The 20,686-nt window shown below is 36.5% G+C and overlaps 2 protein-coding genes across 6 annotated transcripts in view; both read right to left on the reverse strand.

Annotated features, from left to right (window-relative positions):
* Window positions 1–839, reverse strand: part of wipf1b (WAS/WASL interacting protein family, member 1b) — a 28,279-nt gene extending 27,440 nt beyond the window's left edge. For 2 of the 5 annotated variants that reach the window (XM_073953711.1, XM_073953712.1), the window contains exons 1-2: window positions 777–839; window positions 444–517 (exon numbers count right to left, since the gene is read on the reverse strand). The gene's annotated coding sequence lies outside the window, so the exon portion shown is untranslated. Of the gene's footprint in view, window positions 1–443; window positions 530–776 lie in introns of those variants that run through there. The other 3 variants (XM_005165803.6, XM_068221900.2, XM_068221901.2) reach the window with 2 other exon arrangements.
* A 2,467-nt stretch (window positions 840–3,306) lies between these two features.
* Window positions 3,307–19,893, reverse strand: chrna1 (cholinergic receptor, nicotinic, alpha 1 (muscle)). Its single transcript, NM_131445.1, is given in 9 exon segments — window positions 3,307–4,104; window positions 8,239–8,478; window positions 9,200–9,423; window positions 10,845–11,082; window positions 12,461–12,656; window positions 14,127–14,236; window positions 17,555–17,599; window positions 18,472–18,614; window positions 19,701–19,893. Coding segments are annotated over 9 exon segments (1,371 nt in total). The 5' UTR covers window positions 19,747–19,893; the 3' UTR covers window positions 3,307–3,975.
* Window positions 19,894–20,686: the final 793 nt, after the last annotated feature.

Below are 20,686 nucleotides of genomic sequence, written 5' to 3' on the forward strand. Positions count from 1 at the left end.
GCTCGGTTCTATTTTTAGCCGATTCAATTAAAGATTCGGCTCAAAAGAACGATTCGTTAGCCAATAAGAACTCGCTTGCAGCTATCAGAATGGATGAACTTGATATGTCAACTGTTCTTTATAAGAATTTGCAGTATTTTGTTTTAAGAAGCTGCCTTGTGTGTCTAAACTACAGGAGAAAACAACCTTATTAACCCTGCCACAAATATACGCTCAAACTGGCAACCCAGGAAGTGGGGGAGACTTTGCTTCCCCCAAAAGTTGGCACTGCTTGTGCTTTTGTGGAGGAAAATAGCTATTTAAACTGAACACCTCATCCACACACTGAAAACTGACTCAACACTACAAGTAGGCTGCGTTAAGAAATGCACAGCAAGGTCAAATCACAGACTACATCCATAACTCGAGCGTTTTATACAGCAACAGTCTGCGTAAACACTTACCGGTGCTTTGCGTCTTTTACTGCGCGTCCACCGCTTACGAACCGAACGCAGCAACACTCATCCTCATCAAGCATCTACACAAACACAGAGGAACACAAGTTTTGGGCCACTCCTTCATGGCAGAAACACACACGCAAGTTCTCCCCGCTGTTTCCGCCCAGCGTCCTGCCTACAAGTCCATCACATTAGCTGGAATAAACATTCAAAGCTCATCGCTTGAACGCCGCAAGTAGCAATTCAGCACATATAAGCAGTATCACATCTCTTTAAATGAGAGAAGTACAACCCAATGTCTTGAATTGGACGCGATATCTTTTTAATTCGTTTCTTTACCCAGTTTTTCTTCCTCCAGCAGAACAGCAGACTCTTCGTTCTCTTTATCCGGGACATTCGTCTGTGATGCAACGTCCAGATGTGACTGACTGACTGACTGACTGACTGAGCTCAAACATCTGTCAAACTGTTGCAAGTGTGTGTGTGACACAAAACTGAGCTCTGTGTGGGGAAAAGTCACAGACATGTCAGTCACATTTTGGAAAAAGCTAAATAAAATAATGTTTTTTGACAGAAAACTCTTTTGTTGTTTAAATGTTGCAACTATTTGATTAAGAATACAACAGTATCCGTAGCGAGTGGGGGGGGGGGGGGGGGGGGGTTGTCTTTTTCTCTAAAAGTAGACCATTTTGATGATATTTTATGAAATATTTTGTGCTGGATTAGCTTGTCTTCTTCTATCACGTGCATGCTTTTTACAGTACCAAAATGGTGACTGTTTTGTCAAGTTGCTTCTAATAAAGTGCAAATTTTGTCAGTCCAAGCACACAACATTTAGTTTTTTTATTGTTATGAGGATTTCCCATAGACATACAGCAAGGGGTAGATTTCATGTTTTTGGGGCCCCAAGCAATTCCAGCCATGCGGCCCAAGTCCTGAAATGCACCCTTTCTACTCTTATTTATTTTTTATCTATATTGCTGTTTGTTATATCACTCAATCTTCTTTTCTACATTTTAAATGTGTTTTTAAAAAAATGAATTTGCAAGTAAAAATAATGCATTCATTTTTTTATAAATATGACTGCTGGACCACTCAATGATGGATATTTTATTTTGTAATATTATTATTACATAACATTACATTATTATAAGACTATATAGGAATTATCAATTTATGTCACAGATGACGTCACACAGGTTCAACCAGGCATTCCGGTTGCAAAAAAGACCAGTTGCAATAGCAAACATGTCGTGTTGTGCGGTAGGATGCCAAATTCTAAATTAAATATGAAATTATTTTAAATATTAAATTAAATTAATTAAATAAAAAATAAATTAAGCCCAAACTCCAAACACCACACAGCTTTTAATGCCAACTGCAGACATCTTTGACAAACAGCCATCAGGAGAGCTGAATGGTGTGAGGACCTAATTAAAAATGCTCGACTCTGCAGTTCTTATGTTATATCAAGTAAGTACACTCTATGCTGAATCATACTCATTACTCGTTTTTGATTGCAGCAATGATTTAACAAACAGTTAAATTTGGTTAATTAAACTGCGGACAGTGAATGCTTAGAATAAAATGTAAAAATGTACATTCACATACCCTGCCGTACAGGTGGATTTCGCTGTCAGAATGCAGTTATTTTGCTTGTTGGTGATTACCCAGGCCTTGTACAGTTCCGTCGTCTTTCCTTGTCTTTGGCTAGGCAGAACCTCGGTTTTTATCACTACCGTTTTGAGTCTGGTAATCATAGAACATTATTTCCTGCACATGACCACACAGAACAAAATTGTAGGCATCCAAAGACTTGTAGGCCTTTAACTTTTCTCTCGTAAAATCACTTGGAGTTTCAATAATATAGCTGTATATTTCGGGTTGTATGCTTGGCCATTTCATCTAATCCAATATATCCATTGGAAAACGCTATCGCAAATAGACCTGTCAGACGAACACAGCTCACTTTAACGTTCATTTTGCCGAATAACTGTGCTTATCACTGGGTGACAAGCTGTTATAATACGCTGAAAGCATTATGTAAATAATATAAATGATATGTAATCAATATAGCTTATCTCTAATACAACAACAAACTGTGTACTGCATCAGATGTCATTCCCTCGCTGCAAATGCTAGCGCTCCCGCTTTTTTCTGCCCGCGCATCCTGAATGCTTACAAACCGGTCATTCATCTATTTGATTGTATACTGAAAAGTATTTAATTACATTAAAATTGTAACTCTTACCATACAAAATATGATGGAAAATGATGTTATATTTAGTTTATAGGGATCATTTTTACTTCTAGATACTTATTGGGGGCCCTCAGATTTCCTGGGACCCTAAGCGGCTGCTTACCTCACTTATTGGTTAAATCCAGCTGTGCATATGGGATCTTCAACAATGCAATACATTGTGATTTTTAATACATTGATACATTATTTTAATTTTTAGACTTTATATATATATTTAGATTGTATTAGAGATTGTTCATTTTAATACAAATATTTACCAAAAACAATTCCATAAAATAATTAAAGGGACAAATTCTGGACCTTTTGGCCTTGAATCTGACACCCGATTTCTACATGAACAACTGTTTTCAACATTAATAATAATCAGAAATATTTCTTTAAGTCTTTTTGGCAGCAAATCAGCATATTGAATGATTTCTGAAGGAACACGTGACACTGAAGACCAGAGGAAAAGCTAAAGACTGAATCTTTGAATCACAGGAATATATGACACTTTCAATGTAATCACATTAAATTACAATATTTCAATGTTATTGTTTTACAAACTAAATGCGGCACTGATGAGCAGAAGAGATTTCTTTCAAAAATAACATGACAAAAAAACAAACATTACGATTTTAGGAGAAGTTTATTAAGCCTTACACAACAAATATTACATTTCAGGCTTGTTTATTAAATCAAAAAGTCTTTAAAAACTAACAAAACAAATGTAAGTAAACCATTACATGATTATAATAATCAAACCAAAGAAACAGAGACGAACTGCTAATCAAAGAAATGTCAAATAGTGTACTAATTCTTACAAATAATGTCTGCAGTTTCAGTTTAATTCTTTTGTTAGTCTGTTGAATAAAACCCATCAAATTTAGTTCATGAATGATTTTCTCCATGTAAGTGTCAAGCAATTCAAGTACATCGGTAACCATGAAAAACGCAGAGCAAATAAATACAAACACTATAAAAACAAACAGAATGAAATACAATAAATAGTTCAACATCAAGTAAACCCCACACCACACATATTTCTGTACATCCGTGCAGATAAATACGCACACGCCGTACTGGCATAAATAGGAGTGAGCAACTAGAGAAACATGAGCTGTGTGTTTCCTTTACCATGAACATGAGCATTTATGCATTGAGCTGGTCTTGCTGTCCAGGTGTTGATATGCGTTTACTGACTGAGCATGTGGTCTGATCAGACATCCTCTTTGCTAAAGCTCAGCAAAGTTTCAAAGCACTTTAGTCATTCAAGGCTTGGTTGGGGATTTTGGGTTCTCACAGCATGCTGAGCTCGATCAGACGTCCGGCGAAAACTCCTAATGTACCAATAATGCACACAGCCATGAACACACACAGGAGAATGTGATCCAGGACCATAGCGACAAACTTCCACTCCTCTGCGGCCTAGACGTAAAGACAAAGATGAAGGAAGACTGTGATTAATGTGTATTAAACCTTGTGTACCGTTCAAATGTACTACCCTTTCATTATGTTAAGGGCTGTTTTAGCCCCATATGCTTATTTCAAGTGGCCGCCATTTTAAAATAGGACAGCGAGGCTGCGGTGGGAAGAAAACCCGGAAGTATAGGATCAGCACTGTAAATATTGCAACAACATGCTGTGGACTACAAACCTCCAGCTATTGCTGTGATTTCAAAATGCAGAAATGGTGTAAACACCACTTTAATATCATTCAGTTCAGTTTAATTTAAACAATTTAAAGCATATTAGGCATCAAACAACATCACAATCTCTTTAAGAGTAATATGCTTAAAGGGTCACGAAACACCAAAACACATTTATTAAGCTGTTGACAGTCGTATATGTGTCCCACACTGCTAAAAACACTATTAGGACACTTATATTTCACTAAAAAGTGTAAATTGGTTGTTTTTGCGTTATTTCAAGTAAATTCGTACTTCCGGTTTGAAACTAATTTTTGAAGCTGCGTCAAGGTCATGACATAATAGCGTGAATTCCAGCGTGCAGACTGGGCGTCTGTACCAGAGTGAGTCTTATTACGTCTTACAGTGTGATGCATTAATGCATGAGTAAGGCTTGGTTCAAACCAATCAGCGCGTTCTATTGTGCAACTTCATTAATATTCATTACTGTCACAGTGTTTAGACGACAGAGATGCCACGTTGTGTTGGCAAAACAAGCGTGAAGGGTTGCTTTTATAGTTTGCTGCCTTTAAGTTTTGTTTTCATTTTCTCTCTGTGAGAGCTCAGCTGGAGTCACGTGTGGATTAACAGTGTACGCGACGCGCAACAACAATAACTTACGTGTCTAAGGAGGATTATTGTTTACCTGAGAGCTGTTCTCATCTGCAAACGCTGGGATCCGGATACACTTGTAGTCTCCTCTTAATAAAGACGCGGCTCTAGTTGCTGGTGATTGTCCTGTCTCTACAGATTTGGTAAGTGAGCGACCAGTGCTCTTTGTTTATTCAGTTTGTTCGTATCTAACAAACTATTGCACCGAGTGTAAACATGTTAGCACTACAACCAAACTTTAACCTCCTGTAGGATTTTCACCGAATTTAGTGACCGGAATAACACACGCGGCTTTCTGACGCTACCTGCCGTGTGCATCTAAGTTTCCAGGAAATGCTGAGTTTTTTTTCTCTTATTCGCCGTGCGGTATCAAACATTGCAGGAAAAATACATGCTTAGAGCAGTTCCTCGAATCAAATATCTCGTTTGTCGCGAGGGGCATGAATGAATTCCCTGAATAAAAGAGCAAAACAGCAGTTAAAGTCCACCATTTAATAATTTGGCAAATAATTCGACTACAGATGTCCATGTAAACACAGTCACTTTGTCCACTGTGTTTGTGTATTTTGACTCTAAAACTCAGCGCGCCCAAATAGACACTCCCACACCAAGCCTCTTTTCTTCCTCCGGCACTCCCCCCTAAACAAAGCTGGACACGCCCCCATTTCTGACTTTTTCCAAAGTAGAGGTGTGAAAACACCCTGCTGAAACGAAGGGGTTTCATGGCCCTTTAAGTGTCCCCCTAGACACTTCAGTTCATAGCAGCAGGTAAACACAGTGGAGACGCTTCCCTGCTTCAGCCTATGTAACCTAGTGAGTGATAAAACAATGCAGTCCCTTGTAGCACATCCTCGTGCTGTCTGTAATAGTGTTGTCCTGGTACTGAAGTTTATAAAATTTCTATTTCCCACTAACATTTAATGCTGCTGAGCGCATTCTTAAACACAGCTGATTTGCCATAGTACTCACCAGTGCTCAACAGAAATGACTGTGATTGGCTGTGAAGGTCATCAGTTCACCGCTCTTCACAGATTGCAAACACAGATAGACAGACACTGGAGCATTTTAAAGCCGTGAAGATTAGTCGATTCATCAGTGGATCGCTCGTCTCTGTTTGCACTCGGTAAACATCGGTGAAGTGCGGTGAACTGATGACCATCACGGCCAATCACAGTCATTCCTGTTGAGCACGTGAACACAATGGCAAATCAGCACTGTTTAAGAACGCCATCAACAGTGCCTTAAATGTTAACAGGGAATTGACCTTTTTTTTTTACACTTCAGTACCGAAATTTTGTATCAAGACAAGTCTAATATAGTGAAAGAATCAGTTCATTAACTTGAGTTTGATGAATGGCTTCTACAACATGTGTTTGGGAAAGAAAACGTTAGCTAACTAGTGCCATTTCCCCTAACTTAATTGAAAATGAGGTCCAATATCTTTTTCACTTTCCATTCAATATGGACCTTCGGGTCACTCAGAAGGCAGTGAAAGTATAAATGTGTGTCACTTTCTCTTCACTGATAAGATAAACAGCCAGGTACACAACAGGCGGTACATCTGGGTTTCTTCCCACCACTTCTCAATTTCGATTGGATTGTCTATCTGTGTTTGCAATCTGTGAAGAGCGGTGAACTGATGACCTTCACAGCCAATCACAGTCATTTCTGTTGAGCACTGGTGAGTACTATGGCAAATCAGCTGTGTTTAAGAATGCGCTCAGCGGCATTAAATGTTAGTGGGAAATAGACATTTTATAAACTTCAGTACCAGGACAACACTATTACAGACAGCACGAGGATGTGCTACAAGGGACTGCATTGTTTTATCACTCACTAGGTTACATAGGCTGAAGCAGGGAAGCGTCTCTACTGTGTTTGAAATGGCGGCCATGTGAAATCAGTCTATTGGCTTCCATTATGACGACATTTTTGGATTGCAAAGCTCTGACCGCATTTAACCATGCATTCTTGATTGTTGGTGGTAGTAATGGTGAAATGAAGCTTTTTGAACCAGTGAACCGTTCAACTTAATTGTATCGAAAAAAGATTTGTTAGGGCGGCTCACACTGTGCAATTTTTTTTATAATCCTGAACAATTGTAGCATGTCAGACTGCACAAACATAGCTCCCATGTCACATTGCAAAATCTCAGCTGTCATAAAATCAGACTGAACAACAATAAAGACGCGCCAAATATGAAAGAACACTCCCCCAAAGTATGACGTCATCCACGTGCGACACTTTCACTATCCCGCGTTCTGAAATGATTCCTAAGTGCAGTTTATTCATAAACTAATTTCGAGAGGATCACGTGCTTATGATTTATCACGGCCGGTCTCGTATTTGCTAATCACTATCTTCCAATCATATGAGCCCTAAGCTACTATAAATAATCAGAGTTTTCAGTCCTTTTTATCTTTGTTTCGTAGAAACCCCCCTTCCTCCCCTATTCTCCTCCTTTACCTCTGATTGGGTGGCACGGCGGCCTAGTGGTTAGCACTGTGAGCCCCACAGCAAGAACACTTCTGGCCCTGGTCCCACCAGGCCGACGGGCATTTCTGTGAGGAGTTTGTATGTTCTCCCTGTGTCCGCATGGGTTTTCCCCGGGTTCTCCGGTTTCCTCCCACCATCCAAAGGCATTCAACATGCATAACATACAAGCATTTGTCTAACCCCTTTTGTTCCCTTAGCTACCGCAGCCGGGGAGTTCTGAGATCCACCGAGCTCAGGCTCCCCTCTAGCTCTGCCAACGGGAGGAAGCCCCGGGCTCGAGGATGCCTTGAGCTCGGGGCTCTCTCCCGGGACAGCATGCCAAACAAGCTTTTAAAAATCATCAGCTAAGTGTGAACTCTTGAAATCATTATTAAATGCAGTAAATACATGTTTAAAATAAAATCCGTCAGTGTAAAATGAAGGATCAAAGGGATAGTTTAACTAAAAATTGTAATTTATTCACTATTTACTCGCCATTGGGTGGTTTTAATCCTTCATAAGTTTCTTTATTCTACTCAACACTAAAGACGTTTTGAATAAAGCTAAAAAGCACTGACTTCCACAGTAGGAAAAAGAACACTTTGGAAGTCAATAATTTCCAGCTTTCTTTAAAATATCAGCTTTTGTGTTCAACAGAAAAAATAAAGTCTAATAGGCTTCGAAAAAGTAAAGGGTACATAAATGATGACAGATTTAGTTTTGGCTGAACTATCCCTTTAAGGAAGCATGAGAGCTTCGTAGAGGAGCAAATAATAAATGTTCTCACGTTGTTGGACTCCTCGTCGCTCTTCATGGTGTCTGCGATGTATTTGACGCCCTCAATAGCACTGCGTACATCGGGATTTTTGGTTATGGGAGAGTGGTAAGTGACGGAGGCTGGCATGGGTTTCCCTGAAATGTCAGAGATGTCAAAGTCAGCGGGAAAGAGACGCTTTTCCTGGCGTTCCTGGGAGGGTCGCTTCATGGTGGAGAAAAACATCATGTTTGGAATGGTGTCGATGAAGATCTGCGAGACAGAGGAGAGTCGAAGATATCATGCATGTTTGATCAGAGTGTCAGCAGATTAAAGATGGCATGAAAAAGAGTTGCAATTGTCTTTTCCTCCTTGTAGTGGAATCTGCTTTACAAAAGATACCATATGTAGGTCAAAACTTAAGGGTTGTCTATACTAGTGCATTTTCAAACATATAGGTTTAGTTACAGTTCTGCATGGCGTTCACACTAACAGTCTGGAATTGCTTTAAATTGTTAAAGTGTAGAACACAAATAAACAGTGAAAGAAAGGAAGGGAAAAAACATTTTCGACTACCTTTTGAAACGAATAACAGTAACAGTAATATGTTAATATCTGTTAAAGTCTATAAAAGTTTATAACATTTCTTTCATACTTTAAATAAAACATTGTAATTTTGAGCGCTTGTTTTTTATATATACGTATGCAGTATATCGAAAAAAATTAAAATAACAAACGTTTGTTGTGACTGAAAACAGATCAAATTACACCGAATATTAATTTCTTCACTCTTCTGAAGTTAAAACACTGATATTTTCTAAATATAATGGCATCTTTTTTTAATTTTATTTTGACCTTTTATCAGTAAATGCTTTAGTTTAATCCCTAACCGTCGCCCCCATCTTTTGAACATAGACATAAAAAACGTTCAACTTAAATGATTGACAATCTTCAAACAGCCGTTGTAACAATATCTGCTCTTCTCTGTAAGTACCTTCCGGACCCAGGCAGGCATGATGTGTGTGCTGGGCGAGCGGTGGTGTGTGTTGATGACGATCACAGTGATTATGATGGAAGCGATGACGAAGATCATGGTGAAGAGCATGTATTTGCCGATGAGTGGAACGGCACTGGAGGTGGACGGGATCAACTCGACGATCACCAGCAAGAACACAGTCAGAGAGAGCAGGACAGAGATGCTGAGGGTCATCTTCTCACCTACACACACACACACGCACGCACGCACGCACGCACGCACGCACGCACACACACACACACACACACACACACACACACACACACACACACACAAGAATATTATGTAAAAAAGAATATTAATGAAGAAGAAAAAAATAGCTTTAAGCAGATAATAATTGTGTCCTTAAAATGGTGTTTAAAAAATTTAAAACTGCTTTTATTCTAGTCGAAATAAAACAAACAAGACTTTCTCCAGAAGAAAAAATATTATCAGACATACTGTAAACATTTCCTTGCTCTGTTCAACATCATTTAGAAAATAAAAATAAAAAAATTAAAGGGGGGCTAATAAATCTGATTTTAACTGTTTGTTTATGTATACACACACACACACACACACACACACACACACGCACACACACGTTTGTTTTTGTGTAAAGTGGGGACATTACATAGGTTTCCATTCATTTTATATTGTCCAAACCATAAATTGTATTGCCCTCACCCCACCCCACCCCTAAACCCAACCATCTTAGGAGACTGTGCAGCTTTACTCTCTGATTAAACTCATCCTGTAGGATTTATAAGCTTTTTGAGAAACAAGGACGTCACCAATGTCCCCATATTTTACCTCTTTTTTGTAATACTTGTGTCATACCTATGTCATTATACAGATTTGTGTCCTGATAGGTCACAAAAACACGTACACACACACATTTATTTATTTATATATATATATATATATATATATATATATATATATATATATATATACAGTCTGTCTGTATGATGAGTCGTATGGCTCAAAACGTTACACGCTTTGTGTCAGCTTTTTTAATTTAATAAATTTGTATTTTTGGAGCTTCGGTGTTGCCGCCTTTGATGAATATTTAATTTGCACCTTTCTTTTGTGATTTCAGTTTGTTTCGTTTTTGCATACAGTTGTGTGGATATTTTATTTGATGTTAATACATTTATCCTATTTAAAAAGCAAGATACACAGATGAGATTATCTCCAAAACTTTTTGCATGGTTGTTTTTTTTCACGTGATTTATTCCTGATCCTTTGCGTAATCATTTCATTCATAACGACACCCAATATAATTACTTTAGATGTTGTAAAATATTTGTAAAACGAGGCATGCAATGACAAAAAATAGATTGATTGAATCGAAAAGGCATTTAAATTGCACTATAACAATAAATAATGTTGATCAACCACCACCAAACACATTAAAACGAAAATAACCTGGATTAAACATAGAGAAAGTACAGATATTTGTGTAAAATTGCAATTAGTAAAAGTAAAAATCATTAAAAAAACAAATATTAAAGTGCTGATACCAGAAAAATCTACTGAAGTACAGTAACTTTAAGTATTGTAAGTATATGTAAGTATTGACTACCCATCTCTGCATGAGAACGCAAAAGCGGATATTTACCAGAGTCTGTGGGCAGGTAAAACACAAGCCCGGTGAGGAAGGAGAACAGCATGCAGGGGATGATGACGTTCACGATGAAGTAGAGTGGCAAACGCAACAGCAGGAAGTGATATGTGATGTCAAGGTATGGCGTATCAGGACAGCAAGCGTAATAAACCCAGTGTTTCCAGCTCCTGTAGTCCTTCATCACCCACTCGCCGCTCTCCATGAAATTACTGAGGTCCGGCCTGTCGCTGTCCTACACAGACACAGAAACAAGCAGTGATAGCCTGGTTCATGTATAGTTGAAGTCAGAATTATTAGCCCTCCTGAATTATTCGCCCCCCTATATATTTTATTGCCCAATTTCTGTTTAACAGAAAGATTTTTTCTACACGTTTCTAAACATAATAGTTTTATTAATTAATTTCTAATAACTGATTTCCTTTATCCTTGCTATGATGACAGTATAATTGACAGTATATTTTTCAAGATAGTATTCAGCTTAAAGTGCAATTTAAAGGCTTAATTCGGTTAATTAGGAAAGTTAATAATAATGCTAATAATATAGACCTTAAAATGCTTTTTAAAAAATTTTAAACTGCTTTTATTCAAGCCAAAATAAAACAAATAAGACTTTCTCCAGAAGAAAAAATATTATCAGACATACTGTGAAAAATTCTTCGCTCTGTTAGACATTATTTGGGAAATATTTATTTCGGACATTATTATTCTCTCTATCCTCTTTTTCCACCAGCGGATACTCATCCCGATGTCTTCAGATTATGCGGAGTCACTGATTGGATCCAAGACCAGCGACGAGATGATACCAAGGTTTCCATATCCGGGACCAGGCCATATCCTGAGCTGCTGCTGCGCTGATGGTCAAGGGGAGTGGAGAACATGAGTCTGATTCCAGTGACGCTCCAGGGACAGACGATTCTTCGCTTAGGCCAGCTTCCAGCTTCCACCGCGATGACTGAAGCTCTGCACAAGACTTTTGGCAAGCGGAGAAATTACAGTGGTCATGCCCAACTGAGTCTGGTTCTCTCAAGGTTTTTTTTCTTCACTCCCATCAGGTGAAGTTTTTTTTCCCTCTCCGCTGTCGCCACTGGCTCGCATGGTTCAGGATTGGTAGAGCTATGCATCAATGAATTTGCTCTTCAGTGTTTGAACTCTCAGTAATTATTTTAAATCACACTGAACTGAGCTAAACTGAACTGAACTTAAACACTAAAAACTGAACTACACTGTTCCAGTTACTATGACCATTTATGCGAAGCTGCTTTGACACAATCTACATTGTAAAAGCGCTATACAAATAAAGCTGAATTGAATTGAATATTTAAATAAGAAAAAATAATAATTCACAGGAGGGTGATTAATTCTGACCTCAACTGTTAATCATACTCTCACAAAATGACTTTTTTTACTTTGTTCTAACTACTTATTTAAAATCAGCTTGTTTAGAGACAACCTAATTGTTTTAAGTTCGTCCTCTTAAATTTGTAAAAAAATAAATAAATAAAATAAAAATCGCTTAATTGATTTGTATTGAGACGACATGAAGTAACTGTGTGAAACCCAGCATGTTTTACAGTGTAATGGTAGAGTATCATGTGTATGTTGTTTATTACTGGGTTGATGATCACAAGGTTGCCATCATAGGTCCAGGTTCCCAGTTTCATGCTGCAGTTCTGCAGGTCGAAGGGAAAGTGAAGCACCACGATCTCACAGTAGCTCTTGAAGATCGCTGGTGGAGTCCACGTTATCATGCCGGTGTGCTCCAACAAGACCTTTGTCTCGTGAACAATGGCAAAATCTCCATCAGCACTGCAAGAACACATAAAGGTTCAGTTGAAGGCAGAGTTATTTGCCTTACTGCGAGTAAACAACATTCGCAAGCAAAATGTGTATTAGTGTATTTTATATCATTTTTTCTTCAGTTGAAAGATTTATTTCTTTTAGTTCGGCTGGAATAAAATAAGTGTTTACATTTTTTAAGGTCAATATTATTAACTCCTTTAAAAAATACATATTTTTAAATTGGCCACAGAACAAACCACTGATGTCCAATGAATGATTAACCAAACATTTCTTGTTAACCTAATAAAGCCTTTAAAATGTATTTTAAGCTAAACACTATGCTGCATTCCAGTCTTATATTTTACGCCCTTTACTCGTGAACTTCCCTCCATCTTGTTCCCTTCAAATTTATGTCACTGACTACATTACACAAGTGTCCACCGCTGGTAGAACATCTGAATGGATTTAAATGGAATGCCCTAAACCATTGAGCACTTGGGAACTACACTATTGTGACGTCACAGTCACATTGCATTCTGGGACATACAGGTGCTGGAGTGGACATATGAAGCTGTCTCGCTCCATTGGACAAAGTCAAGGGTGTGTCCAGGTAAGATTCCCCTGTTCACTTGATAAAGTGGAACGCATTTTAAAATGGTGGCGGGGATTCCCATGAGGGAACAAGTGAAGGGAAGTTCACGAGCATGTCTAAAAGAGGACTGGAACTCAGCCCTAGTATTTTGCAAAATAACTAGTAAACTATTACATATAATATTATATATTGTCTTCATTGCAAAGACAAAATAAATTAGGTATTATAATTTTATTAAAACTGTCGCGTAACAAATGTGCTGAAAAGAATCTTCTCCGTTAAACAGCGTTTGAGAAATATTTTTAAATGAAATAAAATTTTGAATATCAGTCTAGGTTTAGTTCTTTACAGGGCTTCATCTACCTGTGGCCATTTATACTAATATTATACATACAGTTGAAGTCAAAATAAATGGCCCTTCTGTAATTTTTTCCTCAATTTCTGTTTAACAGAGAGAAGATTTGAACACATTTCTAAACATAATAGTTTTAATAACACATTTCTAATAACTGATTTATTTTATCTTTGCCATGTACATAATATTTTACTAGATATTTTTCAGAATGCTAGTATTAGGGTAACTGGGCAAGTTAGGTTAATTAGGCAAGTCATTTTATAATGATGGTTTGTTCTGTAGGCAATCCAAACAAAATTGCTAATAATAGACCTTAAAATGGTTTAAAAAAATGTTAAAACTGCCAAAACTAAAAGTAATAAGACTTTCTCCAGAAGAATAAATATTATAGGAAATACTGTAAAAAATTCCTCGCTCTGTTAAACATCATTTGGCAAATATTTGAAAAGGAAAAAAAAAATCACCAGGAGGGCAAATCATTTTAAGTTCAACTGTATGTCATTCAGATTAATGCAAGAATGGAAAGAAAGGTGGACAAAGTGACTTATACTTGTTATAAAGCACTAAATCGGGTTTCCAGAGGTCGGTCGAGGGGATCCTGATCTTCCTGATGCCTCCGTAATCGTCCGGATTCCACTGCAGATGCACATCCTTCCATTGCTTGAACACGAGACAAGGAGGAAAAGAAAAGAGTGTTAATGGCTTTTGACCATAACCAATTGTTTAATGTAATGTGAATATGAATTTAAGCATTATGACCGTTAATCATTAATTGAGCTTTGAAAAATAAAACAATTTCAAAATGTATTAAGAATCCTAATTTAAAAATGTTGAAAGAGGCTATACTTGGAGCATCACAGTAGTATCATTGTAACAAGAATGTGTGCTCTTTAAATTAAACATTGTGCATTAATGAAGTGTGCTTCACAGAGGTGAGTGGGTTTGACAAACCACCTGTAGAAACACTCTTCTCTCTATATGCACCGGACACTTTACCTAAACTCCATCTTACACAGACTCAATAAGGAAAACAATGTTTACTTGATTTCTTCAACCTTAAAATACCTCTTTTGCACAATTTTGTTCTGCTTTATGTAAATGTTCTTGTACAGTCTGTCTTAGGTTATGTGTATAGTTAAGTATGTATAGTATATGTATAGTTAGACTAGTTAGATTACTACTCCAGTATCACAGTTATGTATAGCTTTAACCTTTTAACTACCCATCAAGAAAAAAATGTTTGAATTGCATTCCCTAACTACCAATGTCACTAATTAACACACTCAATGCATTTTTTCAACTCATGCCATGATTTCTAAAATATCAGCCTCTACCAAATGGTTGATGTGTCGGTTTATGGTAATAGTAGCGGAATTAATACATATACTGTAAAAATAAAAAATATATAAAGTGTAAGACCAATTTATTTAAAAGCATAATCAAAATAAAACATTTTTTGAATACTAAATCATCTTTATTTTTTGATGTCATAAAATCTAGTGTAAATTGTCAAATTTTAATTTTACAATAAAACCAAAATCAAGCGGTGCATTTTGTTTGTTTGATTTGTAAACACCAACAATGCTCTGTGGTTGTAAACCATATTTTATAACAGTCAGTCTTTAAATGACTTAAACAGTCATTATTTAAAACAGTCAAGATATGGTCAGCCATTTGGTAGAGCAGGCAGTCAAATGGTTAAAATAGCTCTAACACCCAGTCTTGAGTTCATATTTATGATTATGTGTATTTACAGTTAAAAGTCAGACTTATTAGCCCCCTCTGATTTTTTTTCTTTTTTAAATATTTCCCAAATATTAATAAGAATTATTAATTATTAATTATTATTATTATTATTGTTAATTATTAATTAATATTAATATTAATTATATTTATAAGGAAATTTTCACAGTATGTCTGATAATATTTTTTCTTCTGGAGAAGGTCTTATTTGTTTTATTTCGGCAAGAATAAAAGCAGTTTTAATTTTTTTAAACACCATTTTAAGGACAAAATTATCAGCCCCTTTAAGCAAGATGTTTTTTGATAGTCTACAGAACAAACCATCGTAATACAACAACTTGCCTAATTACCCTGACCTGCATAGTTAACCTAATTAACTTAGTTAAGCTTTAAATGTCACTTTAAGCTGTATAGAAGTGTCTTGAAATATATCTAGTAAAATATTATGTACTGTCATGATGGCAAAGATAAAATAAATCAGTTATTAGAAATGAGTTATTAAAACTATTATTTTTAAAAATGTGTTGAAAAAATATTCTCTCCTTTAAACAGAAATTGGGTAATAAATAAACAGGGGGGCTTATAATTCAGGGAGGCTAAAAACTCTGACATCAGCTGTATGTAGCACCATTGTTCACACATGTAGAGAAATGACAATAAAGCTAAACTGGACTTGATGATGATGACGATGAATTTTTATTTAATGCCATGTCAGGCATTATTTTCAAAGGCATTTATATTCAAAGGCTATTTTCGTGGCAAGAACATTTCATTATTAAATATACAATTAAAAACAATAAACAAATGAATACATAAAATAAATAAGACTTATAGCATTAATACATGATACAAAATCTACTTCTTTTTCCTCGATTGACACTTTATTAGGTACACCTTATTAGTATCGGGCTGGACCCCCTTTTTTCTTTCAGAACTGCCTTAATCCTTTGCGGCAGAGATTCAATTAGGTACTGGACATATTCCTCAGAGATTTTGCTCCATATTGACATGATAGCATCAAGCAGTTGCTGCAGATTTGTCGCCTGCACATCCATGATGCGAATCTCCCGTTCCACCACATCCCAAAGGTGATTGAGGTCTGGTGACTGTGGAGGCCATTTGAGTACATTGAACTCATTGTCATGTTTAAGAAACCAGTCTGAGATGAATCAGCAACAATAATGACATAGTCTGTGGCGTTGACCAGATGCTCAATTGGTGCTAATGGGCCCAAAGTGTGCCAAGAAAATATCCCCCACACCATTACACCCCCACCACCAGACTGAACTGTTGATACAAGTCAGGATGGATCCATGCTTTCATGTTGTTGATGCCAAATTCTGACCCTACCATCCAAATGTCACGGCAGAAATCGAGACAGACCAGGCAACGCTTTTCCAATTTTCTACTGCTCAATTTTGGTGAGCCTGTGAGAATTGTAGCCTCCGTTTCCTGTTCTTAGCTGATAGGAGTGGCATCCAGTAGGGTCTTCTGCTGCTGTAGCCCATCTGCCTCAAGGTTTGAAGTGTTGTGTGTTCATTGATGCTCTTCTGCATACCTCAGTTGTAACGAGTGGTTATATGAGTCACTGTTGCTAGAACTAGTCTGGCTATTCTCCTCTGACCTCTGGCATCAACAAGCCATTTGCGCCCACAGAACTGCCGTTCACTGGATATTTTCTCTTTTTCAGACCATTCTCTGTAAACCCTAGAGATGGTTGTGCGTGAAAATCCAAATAGATCAGCAGTTTCTGAAATACTCAGAACTTGTCCTTAGTTCAGTTCATAAAAAAAGCTTTCTGCAGTCATTAAAAGCGGGACAGTCCAGTAGAACATGACTAGACTTGAAAATAATGTAATTATTTAGCGATTTCCTTTTTAACAGGTTTCATAAAATTCACGCAAGAATTTGACTTCAAAGTGTTGTTTTGGTATCGCTCAGGAACAATCGTTGTTTTTGTTAACAGTTTGAGTTCTAATATTTATTTTTTTTTGTTTTAATTCTAAGTTTAGGTAAAGTTCCAGCAGTTTTCTGATAAGGAGAGTTTTGTTGTTATAATTTCTAGTTTTCAGTTTAATTAAAATAATCGTGAAAAAGGTTCAAATAAATGAAAACTTAAATGTTGAGCACAGAATGATCAAAGTATTCTTTACATTGATTACATTTCAATGTTATTTAATAAATTTTACACAATAGACGCAATGAAAGCAGGAGACGAGAATTGAAAACCCTCACCTGCTTTAGCCGTACATTACTGGTGACAATCTGATTAACTTCATCCTGTTAATAAGGGGGAAATAAAGACATTTATAAATTTACAATCAAAACTTTTGTAGTCAAACCAGTAAAATAGGGCTGCACGATATTGTAAAAATATAACATTACAATATTATTTTTCTGCAATACATATTGCGATATTTTCCCAGATATGGGTTGCGGCTGGAAGGGCATCCGCTGTGTAAAAACTTGCAGGATAAATTGGCGGTTCATTCCGCTGTGGCGACCCCGGATTAATAAAGGGACTAAGCCGACAAGAAAATGAATGAATGAATGAATATTGCGATATGAATACAATTACACCAGACGACCAGACTAGCTCAATTTGATAAGAATTAATTATTTTAGATTGATTGGGGTGATTTTGTAAGGGAGTGATTGATGTTTAAAATGTAATAAATAATCTACAAGCACAGATAAATAGATCAATAGAGCAAAATATATGAACAGAGCTTTGAGGAGTTCCAACAGTATTCACAGTAATTGAATAATCAAATGTAAAATAAAATTGCAGTCTTCATTGTATAAATAATTTAATGAAATTAAACATTATTAAAGTTACAAAAGGTACAATCCCCTGTAGCTGAATGTTTTTAAAGTTCTCATACAGTCACAGGCCTCAAAACACAAGCAAACACACACATTTTTTTTAAAAACTTTCGCTCTATAATAGTAAAACTACACAGTGACTTCACAATTCTCCTGTGTTTTGTACTGTGGCTCCTGCTCAACTATAATCCTGATTTAGCATTGCAGATCCTGCGATGTGACAATTGCAGATGCACATTGCGATATCGATGATAAACCAACATATTGTGCAGCCCTAAATAAACCTATTATATGAATTCAGGAAAAATACAGAAAGTCTAATTCACCACGCTGATCAGCTGAATGAGTTGCAGCCCCACAGTAACTACCACTGGATCCTTAAAATGGCTAACAGGACGAACAACCTTGTTATATCCGGTAAACAGAGTCTTTACTAATCTGGTCTCATCTTCTGAGCAGACTGCTGGTCCTGCAATACATGAACATTAGTTGCTTTGAAAACACACACACACACACACACACACACACACACACACACACACACACACACACACACACACACACACACACAATCATCCTAAACGTCACCACACAGGATTAAAGATGATGGAGTCAAGCAACTGCATGTGGCATAAACACACACACACACACACACAGGGATTAAAACACAAGGACACACGCTGACACTAAGACACAAACAGTCTATGTAATGTGACAGCAATACATTACATTATTATAAATGTTATACAAAATAATAGTGACTTTATTTTAACCAGAACTAATAAGGCAGAAATTTGTTTAGCTGTTTCTTTGGAGAAATACGTGATACATTATGGTAGGCTATGGGGAATACTGGTAATTTAATCAAGTAGCCTATATTTTGCAGGTCAGCTTAGTGGACTTGTACAGATAAAAAGTGACCAATCTACATAGCCTACATTACAGTCTTTTAGATACAGAGAAGATTGTTTAGGCCACAACTGGTGTCGGATTCATAGTATCACTTCGCCCTGCTTAAATACAGCTAATTTCAGCCTAAACTAAGAGATTAACAATAAAAGAAACTGAAATTGTAAATAGAGACGAGATTATTCGAGCGTTTGTCTGCAAATAGCACAAAACTGACCGCTGACACATTGATTTAATATGAAGCACAAACCACTTGAATGAGACCGGCAGGCCGCGCAGTTGCACCTGTCAGTCAAACAGGACGCATAGTATGCATACTACACACAGAGACAACTACAAACTGTATTTTAAAAAGCAAACTACATTTAAAGAGAGATAAGATTCATACATACATACATAGAATAAACGTTTAACTTAGATATAAACCCGCGTCCGTTTTCAACAAACGCTTAGGTAAAAGTACGAATATTTGCGTACATTATGCAAGTTACCGTTAACGTTAGCCTACTTGTCACTGATTTTAAGTAAACTGTTCTTCATTTGTGAAGCGTTTATTAATATATTGTCATTCAAAGATATTTTTGTCCCAGGAACAGAGCGGTTTCAGTGTAAAATAATTATAAAAGAAAACAAAATGGTTACTTACCGTAGAGGTAAGGCAAAATAGGCAAAATCAATATGAAGTAATTCATTTCTGTTGATATGACTGGGAAAAGTCCTTATAGCTGACTGAACGATTAGATAGTCAATACGAGCATGATTGGCGTCCTGACTTCTGCTGGAACTCTGTCAATATGAGTGAGAGAGAGAGATGAACTCGTGTGCCTCGTGTGGCAGTCAGCGCGAGACAAACATTGCTAGACTTAAAGTTAACCATTAAAAGTCTTTTGTGCTCAGGTTATCTAAACCTGTTATATCTTGCTAATGTATATATATATATATATATATATATATATATATATATATATATATATATATATATATATATATATAGTAAAAAGTCTTAACGACCCCGAGTATTATGTACTTTGCTTTAAAGTCATTGAATATTGTGCATTATATAATGTCGCCCCCTTACAGTTACGCCTAGTTACTGCTACAAATGTTCAGATAATACAGGATTCATAGAAGACATTTTTATCACTAAAATTCCACTTTTCCATGATTTTTCAAAGACTTTCAAGATTTTCATGACCTAATAATTCATGCAATGTCTACATATTCGTAAAAGAAAAACAACGCATGTTCAAATTTATTACAGCATATCGTAAAACACGCAACAATCTATATCCATGTAAAACTGATTTAGATAATGCTTATTCCGCACTAATCATGAGTGTATGTGATTGGCCAAGGACAGTAAAGACGTAACCTATATTCAAGTATACAGATATCTGTTTTACATGACTTTTCCATAACTTTGTTTTTGCAAAAAAAAGCAAAATATGAATAAAACAATTGCCCAATATTGCAATAATTAATTTAAACTACTTATAAAGGCCTATTACAGCTAATAAAATTAGCAATTAGATTGATTAATACCCGTTTGAATTAAAACAATTTATTAAAATTACTGAGCAAAAAACAATGCAGTGTAAGAAACACTTATAATATTCACCTTTTTTACAACTT

The sequence above is a fragment of the Danio rerio genome, chromosome 6 (genome assembly GCF_049306965.1).
Source record: "Danio rerio strain Tuebingen ecotype United States chromosome 6, GRCz12tu, whole genome shotgun sequence".
Lineage (NCBI taxonomy): Eukaryota > Metazoa > Chordata > Actinopteri > Cypriniformes > Danionidae > Danio > Danio rerio.